The 13,017-nt window shown below is 40.0% G+C and overlaps 1 protein-coding gene across 4 annotated transcripts in view; it reads left to right on the top strand.

The window, feature by feature from the left end:
* The first annotated feature begins 439 nt into the window (after positions 1-439).
* The window catches only part of LOC311138493 (ephrin type-B receptor 2-like), a 144,257-nt gene continuing 131,679 nt past the window's right edge, over positions 440-13,017 (top strand). For all 4 annotated transcript variants that reach the window (XM_084173194.1, XM_084173196.1, XM_084173197.1 and 1 more), the window contains exon 1: positions 440-583. In XM_084173194.1, coding sequence (XP_084029320.1) covers positions 532-583 — 52 coding nt within the window. In that variant the 5' untranslated portion in view covers positions 440-531. The remainder of the gene's footprint in view (positions 584-13,017) is intronic.

Consider the following 13,017-nt stretch of genomic DNA (forward strand, 5'->3'; position numbering starts at 1 on the left):
AATCTACATAAAAGTCGTAGGCAGAAAACTTGTTGCTTGACTATTTGCGTAAGAATCCAACTTCATTGGTCACCCTTCCACGTGATTCTAAAATCCTTTATTATCAGACAGATGAGGCAGTTAGCGATTGTATCTTCATGATTGACAGTAGGGATCTAGTGGAACTTATTTTGACAGGGGGAGAGCATGCCATGTACAACAACTACAAGCATAACCAAAAGGCATAGGTTATGTATGTTGTATTTTAGGGTTGGATCATAGATATCTCTAATATACACATCTCATACATTTGAGATCTGGACCAGTTTTCGATGCATGGATAATGTTGTATTTTACATGGCACCCCTTTGTCTGCTTGTTTTGGTTTCGTCCAAACTTGGTTAAGATTTGAGTTATTTTCTATGGCATCTGGTTCACTCTATCGAAGGTGAATGTCCTCTCGTGTCCGTCAGCATTTGCTGTCAATGGCTTTCATGATTTATTTTATTTGAATGTCTGGGCTTTTTACACTTTCGTCCAAAGAAACCAATAATGGGTATTCTATGGATTTTATGGATAATACCCACCGTAATAGCTGTAGAAGGTAAGATAATGTTTAAATCCCTTTGAATAACGTCTTGCCGACCGGGCTATAGAGTTTCTGAACACAGCACCTTGAGTGGTTGACTTGATTTTAACGAGAAAAATCACATCTGTCATAGAACGTTCCGGGTGCTACATTGTGGCAAAGGCGCTTATTTGAATTTTTTACGGAAATAATTAACAATAGCTAAATGAGGTTTGCACCGATCATGCCCGCATCCTCTCAGGTGTGGATGTGTCCAAACGTATTGCTTGTCATGAAGGACATACCATATGCTTTTTACTGTGTCATTTTATACATGCTAAGTCAAAACATCGCTATACTTCTATATTATTTCAAACAGTTCAACCTTGAACAAGAAAGTAAATGGGTTACTTTATGATGCAGCGTTGCGTTTTCCCTATGTCTGAAATTTTTAAAATAGCAGCATGAACAGTCAGTAGGCTATACATTTTCCGAAGATGATTGGGTGCAGTATGGACAGTTCTGTATTTGATTAATGAGGTCTCTGTTGTATAGCTTAATCATTTTGTTGGACGCATCTAATTGTGCTGTGCACTGGCCGGAGCACACGGGCTTCGCTCCCGAATGATGATGAGCAGCGTGTTCAGTGGCACAATAGAACAGGTACTTCATGAGAGCAGAGCGCTACGGTAGCCTACCAATATTTAACCACCAAGGACTATCCCCTTTTAATTGAAAATGCCTTGGTAGGTTGATAATGTACACTTAAGCTAATGTGCAATTTTGGTGTGATGATTTGTCACAGAACAGGAGTCTTGTGATTTATTTTAAAGAGATGCGCAAGTCCTACAGCAGCAGTGATGGCAGGTTAGTAGAGCCTACACTACTCTCACATACCGGTAGGATTCCAACCAGGATGTATTAAATACGTTCCCAGCAAGCATAAACATGTACATAGGCCTACTGTAAACCAATCCTATTGTACTTAGCATCAGCTTCTTATTCACATGGTATGCTATCTTCATGTTTATGTAGTCTATTGTATAGATAGTAGGCCCAACCTTTGGAGAGAAACAGTGTGCTGTGCTCCACATACATTGATAGGCCTTTTGAATTGACAAATACAACTTTAGAAAATGTCAAAATGGACACACTTTTCACGCCACTTTGATACAAAGTGATCTTTGTAGCCGGTTAGGAGAGAATTTTCGATAACCCTAACTCTTTAACTAACCTTAACCTCAGTCTCCAAACCTGCAACGTTAATTATACTAACCTGCTGCATAAATTCTCCTAACCTGCTACGAAAAAGTCACGTCGGTATCGAAGTGTCTTGAAAAGAGTGTTTCCCAATTTCAAGCAGCATATAATTTAACTGGGATATTGGAAAGTTATGTTTCCTGAATTGTTACATAGGCAGGCCTAAATATGCCTGGGAATTTGTATTTTCCAGTTGACATTATACTTGTAGAGTAGGTAGGCCTACACACATCCAATGTCATGCGTTCCACTGGCAAAATAAATCTCTATGGTAGTGTCTAGGCCTTTGTGTCTGAGCTTAAGACTTTTAATATTGAACATCTATACATCATAATTTAAAAATGCTATATTTTGAATGCTTTGATTGTTTTTTCCCATTATTTCAATGACAATAGTAGAGTAGGTGCTTTTTCTTGTGTCCTAAAATACCAATCCATATGTATATGTTTGAACATTTACTGTAATTTGTAGTCGACCATGCTGTGCATTTGAAAAATATTTTTATTTCCTTATTAGTTAAAAATAACAATTTAACCTATTAGAGAAAAACTGTCTTGATCTGCTATATTTTCTATTATATATTAACTATATTGTTACCATGAATTCGTATTCTTATTCTTATTATTCAAATTCAAATTACTGGAGTTACATTATTAAATCTTAATTCAGTGAGGATTGTTTTCAACATTTTACTGGAGGTTAGTGCTAGAATTAAGTTGTTCTCTCTTAGCACAGCAGTGTTCGGGCCCTAGGGTCTTAAGTGAAATGGAACCACAGACAGTTGGGTAGAAGCTGCTTTAACATTGCTGAATGAGGAATAAAGTTGTTGTTTTTTGCACACACAAAAAAAAAAGGATAGAAGCTGCTTCATGACAAATAATAACAGACCAATGTCTTTCTACCAATTGCGTTGAGTAGAGTGGCATGCTATTTTCTCTTTCTGGAATGCAGACGTGGCTAGATGACGTATGAGACTGCAAAATATATGAAGAGACACTGACAGCCATGAAAAACAGGCATTTATTTTACTTTTAGGGACAGTGGGATCATGTGAAGCTATCGATGGAAATGTTTTGTATTGTGCAATATGGCAGGCTAATACACATCCCATGCTGTCATTTAATAGGCCTATTTTATCAAGAGTTTTCTTTTCTATTTGTGTCATAAACAATATATGTAATTGATGAAGCCATTTATTTGGCTATTCTCTTTCAGAATAGATGCTCATTTTCAATGTAAAACAAATAATATATTTGCCCTTTCAGACAATAATGGCTGCATGGAAGAAAAGGCTGTTTTGTTTCTGGAGAGGCAATTAAGCTAATAGAGTTACCCCTTTTCATGTTTCTGTGTACGCAATTGAATAGTAATTACTTACTATTCAACATGACTGACGATAAAAGTATTGATTGCCGAACCCATTTTTCTCAAGCAACATTAACCGGCAACACTATTGTTATGTTTATTGTATTTCAGTATCGTGACTGGTTGGTCTCTTCCCCAACCCGTCACAGCCCCCCCATCTTACCCTTAGTATCACCCTAGCCGATCATCCAATGAAGTTGCAGGAGTAGGCTACGTATGAAAAAATGTAGTTGAAAAAGAGGTCACTGTAGCCTTAATCCAAAAAACAAGACGCGACAGAGAGGAACATCAAAGTAAATCGTATTGCTTTGGCAAAGATTCTTCTGTCGGGTTTTATATAGAAAAAAGTCAAAATATTCCCATAGTCCTTCTGGCACACTCTTAGATCAATGTTAACGTTGGTCATTGCATCATGATAGAAAAATAATGCAGACATGTTTTTGTATTTTGATGTATAATTTTGATAGCTAGCTTATAATTATGTATATCTACGTAATTGTATAGCCTAGCAATTGAAGAGAATACAAATAGCAATACTTTTATATTAATATTAGGCTAATTATTTAGCCCTACATATATTTTAACATACTTGGACAACATACATTGTTTCATATTGTATATTTATTTAAAACATTTTGGACATAGCAGATGAACTTTGTCTTAATGACAGGTGCTATTATTTCAGCTACAGCTCTAACATCCATAGCTCCATATATGGATTTCAGAGTGGTCACATTTTGAGAGTGATGTAGCTAGCTATCTTTCTAACCAAGAGGCAGGGATGTTGTTAGGCTAAAACACTGTGGATTGTGGATTTAATGCAAGCCCCTGTTGATATGAAATCTTCTTGGTAGACCTATGGTAAATTTTAGCAGGCAAGCTGTGATGAATGGAATCGAGGCGCTCAGTAAGGTAATTTCTGTTGTTCCATCTGAGCCAGGCATGCCTGTCTATATAGCCTCTCATTTTGTTTACCTTTGCATCAGCTGCAGGTGCATTACCTACCTCATGCCAGGTGTATCTATGGAGAGCATCATCATCATCAACAGCAACAACAACAACAACAACAAAGCAAAATGTATCTTGCAAGTCTTACCAGAGCTGCCAAAAAGTATTACCATAGAAGTAGTTGTAAGCCCATTCACTCTTAACACCATTTAAGGGAGAGTATTATAAAATCTAGTCAATCATTGATTTAATTAGTAAACACAACGCTTATGGCGGTACTAGACCTTTGGTTCTCCATATCTGATTCCGAATCTTATTGCCCTTCTGCTATCTCTGGACTGGGTAAATACTGGGTAAATAATGGACTGTAAAATAAGGTAACCAAAGTTTGAATAAACACGGTTTATTGACTAGCTTGTTCGTGGATTTATGATAATTGTAACAGACATTTAACAGGAAAAAGGCCTTGACTTTGAATACCCTTAGGAGTAATCTAAGACAGCTACTGTAATGATAACAAAACCATCAACCTTCAGTGGGATTAGCACACAGAACATAATTTACTAGGTATTCATGGAAATACAGCCAGAGTACTTCTGCTAACAACAACTAGCGTTTACTACGAATTTCACTTCTGCAGTCAGTAGTTCAAGACCTCAACTACTTTCAACACATCCTGTTATTGTATTATGCTACATTCAGTGAGATAGCATGTTTCTGGCTAGATGTATATGTGCGAAAGCCACATTGTGATCTGGTCATGACCACCTCCAGAGGTCGACAAACTAGGACACATGGCGTCCACGTTGAGGCAGGGTGAAGCCATTTAAGGCAATGTGAAATCATGATTTTTATTGAAATTCAAAAATCACACAAAATGTAAACAGTATAAACCACCATCTCACTCGTGCCTCAATAATTTGCGGGTTTAGATAACTCACAGTTGTAGAGATGAGTCCATGGATGAGATGCTGTAAAATAACTTGCGATCCAGATTAAATATTTAAGGAAGGGAGTGGCTTTTTGTTATTATCCAGTGAAAATGTCAGAGCGATATCTTAGATTGTGCAGGTAAGATAGGAAGCAGTGGTGGAGGTTTGTTGGCCATAATGCGGTTGCCTCCTCCTATAGGCTACAGCGGAAACCTGAGAGAAAACAAAGTGCTTTCAGTATTTCATTATATTGTGTTCTGTTATATTTTACCATGTATTTTTGTTGTGTGTTGTTTGAAGAGAGTTATGAAAATGTGTATTTTGAGTCTGCCAAATTTGTGAAAACTTGCTTTCAAATGCGAATTCAAAAGGCCCATTTCAACTGTACTTGTGTGGGGACTAGAAGTGTTCGCCTAACATGGAGGCGTTATAGTTTTTGGAATTGTAACAAAAGGCAGTGACAGGGGGCTCTGAAATGGGATTAAATCAAGGTAAAATGAGTGACCATACACAATCCTGTGTTTTCTCAGTCTACCCAATGAGCAGATGCAGGGAGCTTGTCTGCACGCCAACCACCACAGTAGGCTTTCACAAAGAATCCGCCTCTATTCAAGTCCTAATCCATGCTGCCCATGGCCCAGCCATTGTCACTTTGCATGCAGAATTTAAATTAGTGCTGGTACCAGTTGTTTCACTTGAGGGTGGGTGTCACATTTCGGGGACATCCATGGGCTACCTTGAGGATTAGTTTAATGCAAGGGTATCCGAGGGCTCAGAGATTTTGGCCGATGGCGAGAGGGGATGCCAGTTTTACAAAAATGTGTTCTCTCTGCGTGGCATGACATCATTGTCGCTGCATTTTGAGCTGCCATCTTTTGTTACGGGCATGTATCAGTGCCTCAATCTCCAACCATGTTCACTACACCATTTGTTCATTAAGAGCCAGTCGGTAAGAGTCTGCCCCCTTTAGTAACATACCATTTAAAACCACCTTCAATTACACTAGTCATTCATTTCAGTCTTTTGTAAGATCAAAATCATAGTAATACTTTGATATTCCTTAAGTTAACACGAAACCTTGTTTAGATGGACACATTTATTTTGAAAAGGCACTCAGTCTATTCCCAATATACTTTTTTTTTATGGCTGGCCTCAGGAGGGTCGACTGTGCACAACATAAGCTCTGTTCGGAAAATACTATATGTTTCTCAATGGAATAGTTCTAAATGTAGATTCAAATTTCAACACCAAAAAGGTTTGGTAACACTAGAACTAGTGTGGAATGGGGACAACTGGGAACCTGTGCGTTACATTAAATTGTATTCTTCACTGAGGATCACTTGAGTTATAGGTCTTGGGTTTTGTTTTTCTAGCAGTGGTTAGAGTATAGGTGTGTTGTTCAAACCTAGGGCTATAATTGTTTCAGCCTGTGGGGAGGAAAAGTGTTTGGTCTAAAAGTGAGTGAAACTAGCTACAATGACTAATGCCCCTTTTAGAGTTTTTTCAACCTAACATTGATGACACAGTTAGGGCTTGTATTGAACATTAGTCAGATTGATTGCATAATTTCTGAGATAATATCATTATATTCAACATGGTAATGTGAAATCATCCAAGCTTCATACTGCTCAACATTGAATGTCACACACAGAATGTGGTTGATAATTAGTTTAGCTAATGAAGTTACATAGAGGTAAGTAGTTTATTCAATGAGAGTAACTGTATAATTTCATTAGCACAGTTTCTGGCCATTACCTCATCCCTGTGGGCTGTATCTTGTTATTTTTTGCTGATCGGAAAAACAACAACAGTTTGAACTGTCTGTAAAGAGGTCTAGATTCAATTTAAACTGCAAAAGCAACCTAATATGTACGTTTACAGGTAGAACCTTGTTATACCAATTGTTCATGAACCTAGATTTAGAATAGTGTAAAACATAGCTTAAATATCTCAATCACAACATCTTGATTGACAAATTGCAAACCTTCAGCATGTCACATGCTAGATTAAAAACTCAAGCTGATGAGCACCCTCATTGTTGCCTGCATCTTTATGCATATTTGAAAGCATAAATCTTCTAGAACTTTGAATTGAGCTCAGAGGGTAAATGCAGCCAGCGTCAAGCCAAGTGCCATGTGAGGAGGAGCATACCCTGAGAGAGGTCAGACCTGGTCTCAGAGCCTCCCTCAATACAACCCCAGGTACTGTGCCACTGCCACTCTGAACGGGCCCACAGAACACAAACCCAGCGGATTAGTGTCTGGCTCTCAATGTCCCTGGGAGCAGAGCCCATCGGTGGAGACAAAGAGAGGCTGATTGCGTTGTCATCTGCATCACAAAGGGAATCCTTTTCCACCTGAACTGTTGCCTCTGCTGCGCTGCACATCCCATCTATCAGCGCCTCTGGACCCAGGTGACATCTGCCTTTTGTTTATCTTTTTCTTTCTTTCTTTTCTCTCTCTCTCTCTCTCTCTCTCTCTCTCTCTCTCTCTCTCTCTCTCTCTCTCTCTCTCTCTCTCTCTCTCTCTCTCTCTCTCTCTCTCTCTCTCTCTCTCACTCTCTCTCTCTCTCTCTCTCTCTCTCTCTCTCTCTCTCTCTCTCTCTCTCTCTCTCTCTCTCTCTCTCTCTCTCTCTCTCTCTCTCTCTCTCTCTCTCTCTCTCACTCTCTCTCTCTCTCTCTCTGTCCCCTCTGTCTCTGTCCCCTCTCTCTCTCTCTCTCTCTCTCTCTCTCTCTCTCTGTCCCCTCTGTCTCTGTCCCCTCTCTCTCTGTCCCCTCTGTCTCTGTCCCCTCTGTCTCTGTCCCCTCTGTCTCTCCAGCGGTCGCCATATCAGCAGCGTGATGGCTCACTCCTCAGTAGGACTGGGCTCCCCAGCCTTTATGTAAGCTGCAGCAGATCTGAGCGATTTCAGCCTCCGTCGGTAGTAATGGGCCCAGCATGGCTCATCATTTTTTTCCCCCTGCCCTCGCTCTCGCTGGCTGGCTAGCCATGGTGGGCTGCTCTGTTCTACTTTGCTCCGCGCCAATATGCAGAGACACACAGACAAAGGACCTCCTCTACTCCTGTCCAGCTGGAACGGACCTATCTGTCTCACTACAGCACCCTGACGTGATTTCCAGCGAGCAGACATGGTTTATCTGATTAGTGTGAGCTGGGAAGGACCTGGTGTCCTGTAACAGATAATGCATGTCTTTAGTTATTGGACAGGGAGGTTGAGCACCAACGTGACATGGTACAGTAGAGCAGAGGTACTGTGGGTCTTTGCCTTTACGTGGGATCAGTACTCTAGTCTATAGGTCTATTGTGACGACTCTACGACTCTACCTTTTGCACGATATTTATGTATGAACCACAGATGATAACTACCCCCTATGGTGCATGCAATAATTGTAGATTTTTCTGAATCAAATGCCTGAAAAAAAGTGTTAAAATTATAAATTCAGATGGCTAATCTGAGGACATGACATTTAAAAGGCAAAAAAGAGAGAACGTTATTAAAAAACCTGTATGAAGTGTGATACGGGAGGTATTTGTTGGCATCTTATTGCAATAGCCTAGTGCAGAGGGAATAAACAGAGATAATGAACTGAGTTGGCCCGTGGCTGTGACTTGACTGCATTCAGAGAGCAGGAGCTAATCTTTTGTTGTTCCCAGATTAATTCAGATACAGCATAAATCAATTGTAAAACCTCAGACCCTCAAAGGGCTCTAGAGTAGCTACAGTTCAGACAGTCAGATTGGTAAAATGTACTGCAACAACAAGGGTATAAACCTAGCTCTGGGCTGAAATTACACGGTGTTAGATGTGGCCACAAAGGCGTGTTATGCTGGAGCCGGTTAAAGAAGTAGGGGCCATTTTGATAACCTGGAATGCTAATAGACGAGAGCAGCCAGGAGGAGAGAAATAAAGTGCTAAAATGGAGGGTTAAGAGATAACAAATCTCAAAGGCAGGGGTCATCACAACAGAAGGGTAACTGCACTTCTTCTTTGCAGTTAATCGGCTGTAGTCCAATTACTCAGGACTGCCTGGGCCAGAGGGGGTAATTTTCTGCACAGACTTGGCCCTGGTAAGCACACATGAGTTTTCAGATTACGTAGGGGTGGCAGGTGGCAGACTTTATGGCAGTTTTGCTTTTTAAGTATTTTAAGGCTTGGGAGAGGTTTCCAGCTTTGAGTTTTTCTTCCATGTAGGAAAACTGTCATAATCAAAACACAATCAGAAATGGAGTCATTGTTATGGGTTGAGGCCGAGGTAATCACCTCCTTTAGATTTCTCAGACTTCTCCATACAACCCCATATGGAGCTCCCTCATAAATCTGCTTAGAGCCCTAATCAATAGCACAAGTTTAGCAAAGATTTAACCCCAATCAACATTATATGGAGGGACATCAATGAGGGGTTATTACAATTTCTCTTTTAATAACGTGTCTGATAAACACTATATTCGACAGAGTAACATGCATTTGCATAATCATCTCTCAGTAAGCAGATTCAGCATGGGGCGGATAGGCAGCAGGATCTGTCAGACGTGCAGTTGTAATGACTCCCACTCAGGCAGTAAATTCATGTCTTGCACTTGTTCCAACCCTCCATTCATTGTTATTTTACCCTAATTTCTACCCTGTAAAGATTTTTCTGCAGGAAACACTACCCCTAAAACTCACACCCACGTTTTGAGAGAAGCCAAAGACAGAGCAATACGCATCCACTGGGCTCGATGAAACCATGTCTGGGATCATTGTAGCCATGAGGTAACACAGCTCACCGAAACAGGAGCACAATATAGGGATTTGAGGAGTGATGACTATTTTCCATACCTTCCTCAAGCTCTACGTTTCAGATAGTAATCACAGTGGACCATTTGGGAGGGCAGCTGGAAAATCCATAGAGAATCTCAGGAGACCTGCTGTGGCTGTGAAATCAATGCAGAGATCCAGCCGAGACCGTTAAATGAAATGAAAAAGTCATATGATATGGTTAAATGTGTAGAATGTTATTATTCATGTGGACCAAATAACTTTTTCATCTGCAGATAACTCAAGCTGACATGTATATCAGTGGAAGTAGTGAGTTTCCTTTGTGGTTCGTACCCAGTCATACTCACAATCCATCAGTCCTTTTGGAGATACAGTAACAATAGCCTTACGTGTTGAGTTGTGGGTCCAATGACAAGGGAGAGACTAAAAAAAGGATATCATACAAACAGGAAACAACTGGTTTTAGTGTTGTATAAATACTGCATAATTCTGGAACCTAGAGACACATCATTGTACTATTTACAGAGCACTCGCATAGGCTACGTCTGACTCAAACTGACAAAGTAACTTCTGTTTTCTCTTGGTATCCCCTCAGGAATACAGTATATTTATACATTTCGTAGCATACACACGTGAAGCTAATATCTCTTTACAGATATATCTATATATTTTTTACTTCCTACTATAATGAGTACTGTATATTGTTTTCTCAGGTCTCAACAGAGTTTCACTACTAGTGCTGAGCGATTATAGTGGGTTTTGAGGTCGGTTCACTTTCGGTTCGATTATTTAAAAAAGCATCCGTCTTTTAATTTTTTAATTTTTTAATAAACGTTAAATGTACTATGCATTATGTGGGTTTGAATGCTGTAACAACACATAATAAAACAATTAATAAAAGTCCCATGATGGTATTGACTGCCCGTTACTGCTTATCACTTATTAACCATTATTTATTCACATTACTGTACTTTAATAAAATATTTCAGTTGTTGTGTATATTACATTTGCTTTATTTGATGACTTTATTATTTCATTCCAAGTCATCTCATCTCTATAGAGCTGCAGCCTATGCTGTCTGACAAAATCACTATTTTAGTAGTTCTTCAAAGTAAATAAGGCATACAATTATGAATGCTGAATACCAACTATCATTTTGGTTAATCACACTGCCAAGAGTCCATCATAAGTAAAGCTTACTTTAAATAGTTTCACCTTGCCTCTACCCAAACACAATTAGTCACTTTTTTTCACAAGCCATTGGTGTTGTGTGGCATGCAGTGCATGCATGTGTAGTGACTGTATGAGTCCTTTGATGGACTTGCTGTCAGAAGCCTGCCTCTTGGAGTGATTGAAAAAATATGCTTGGGATTAGACTTTGGCTCAAACACCCCCCTGTGCCTGCTACCGCGTTGAGTAATGGCATAGGTAGCATTAGAACTCCCCCTCCCCTCCATCCTCCTACCCCTAGCTCAACACAACCCTGCTGTCAAGTAAGAGGAATGAGTGGAGACTCAGAGAGTACCAGGCTTAAACCCTTGCTCTGGCAGCAGCACAACTCCCTGGACACATTCAACTGTTTTCCATAGAGTGTTACCTCGCCTTAATAATAATAATAATAATAATATGCCATTTAGCAGACGCTTTTATCCAAAGCGACTTACAGTCATGCGTGCATACATTTTTGTGTATGGGTGGTCCCGGGGATCGAACCCACTACCTTGGCGTTACAAGCGCCGTGCTCTACCAGCTGAGCTACAGAGGACCACGGAGAGTATGGGAAAGCATGGGTGAATATTATCATGTGATGTTGCTGCCCACAACATAAACCAACACACCAGTAGATTATGCAAAAGTACTTTCCTCTTAGTGTTTATGGTAGGATGTCCTACTTTTTAGAAATAGACATTCTAAATCTTATGGTGGTTTTCCTGCCGACAGACAAGCATCTGGCATGTGCACAAACTCACACGCCTACATTCACGCACACATGCATACGCTCACAAACTCACACACTCTTCCTTTGACTAACTCAACACCTGCAGACTGAGTCTACAAGGCTTTCTGGTATTATGGCATTAGCATGGAAATCAAGAGGCCTGGAGCAGGATTAGACTAGTAGGTGTGAACACAAGGCCGGGGCAAAGCTGCGCTTTGAACACATATTTTGTCACCTAACTTTTACCCCTATTGGTTAGTCACCACACTCCCCACGCACTGAATAGTGACTCAAAAATATTTTTCACTAAATGTCTATACCATCTACATCATTTGAGACTTTGCAATGATGCTTGGTTGTATAATGCTTTGCTTATTTCAGATCCAATAATGATTTCTGCCTCAGTCTATCAAACAGACTGTTGAGCGGACTGTTGATGGATATGTCTCCACAGAAAGCTTTTAAAAGCCATGAATGACAAACCACCAATTTCAAAGGCCATTTTCTAATGGCCTGTTAAATAAATACAAACACACACTCTCTCTCTTTCTCTCTCTCTGACAACACAAACACATTTATTTTAGTAGATATGTAACTGCAGTTATATACACTGAGTGTACAAAACGTTAGGAACACCTTCCTAATATTGAGTTGCTCCCCGTTTTGCCCTCAGAACAGCCTCAATTCGTCGGGGCATGGACTCTACAAGGTGTCGAAAGCGTTTCACAGGGACGCTGGCCCATGTTGACTCTAATGCTTCCCACAGTTGTGTCAAGTTGGCTGGATGTCCTTTGGGTGGTGGACCATCCTTGATACACACAGAAAACTGTTGAGCGTGAAAAACCCAGCAGCGTTGCAGTTCTTGACACACTCAAACCAGTGTGCCTGGCACCTACTACCATACCCTGTTCAAAGGCATTTCAATATTTTCTCTTGCCCATTCACCCTCTGAATGGCACACATACACAATCCATGTCTCAATTGTCTCAATACTTAAAAATCTGTCTTTAACCTGTCTCCTCCCCTTCATCTACACTGATTGAAGTGAATTTAACAATTAACATCAATAAGGGATCATAGCTTCCACCTGGATTCACCTGGTCAGTCTATGTCATGGAAAGAGCAGGTGTTCTTAATGTTTTGTATACTCAGTGTACATTATCTAAAAATCATATTTATTATATGTTGCTTTATCCATGCAGTGTAAATGTGTGTCATTCCAGCCTAGTTTGATTCTAAGCTGTAGGTCTGAGGAACCACTGTTGCAT

Source organism: Coregonus lavaretus, assembly GCF_964263955.1.
Source record: "Coregonus lavaretus genome assembly, chromosome: 12".
Taxonomy (NCBI): domain Eukaryota; kingdom Metazoa; phylum Chordata; class Actinopteri; order Salmoniformes; family Salmonidae; genus Coregonus; species Coregonus lavaretus.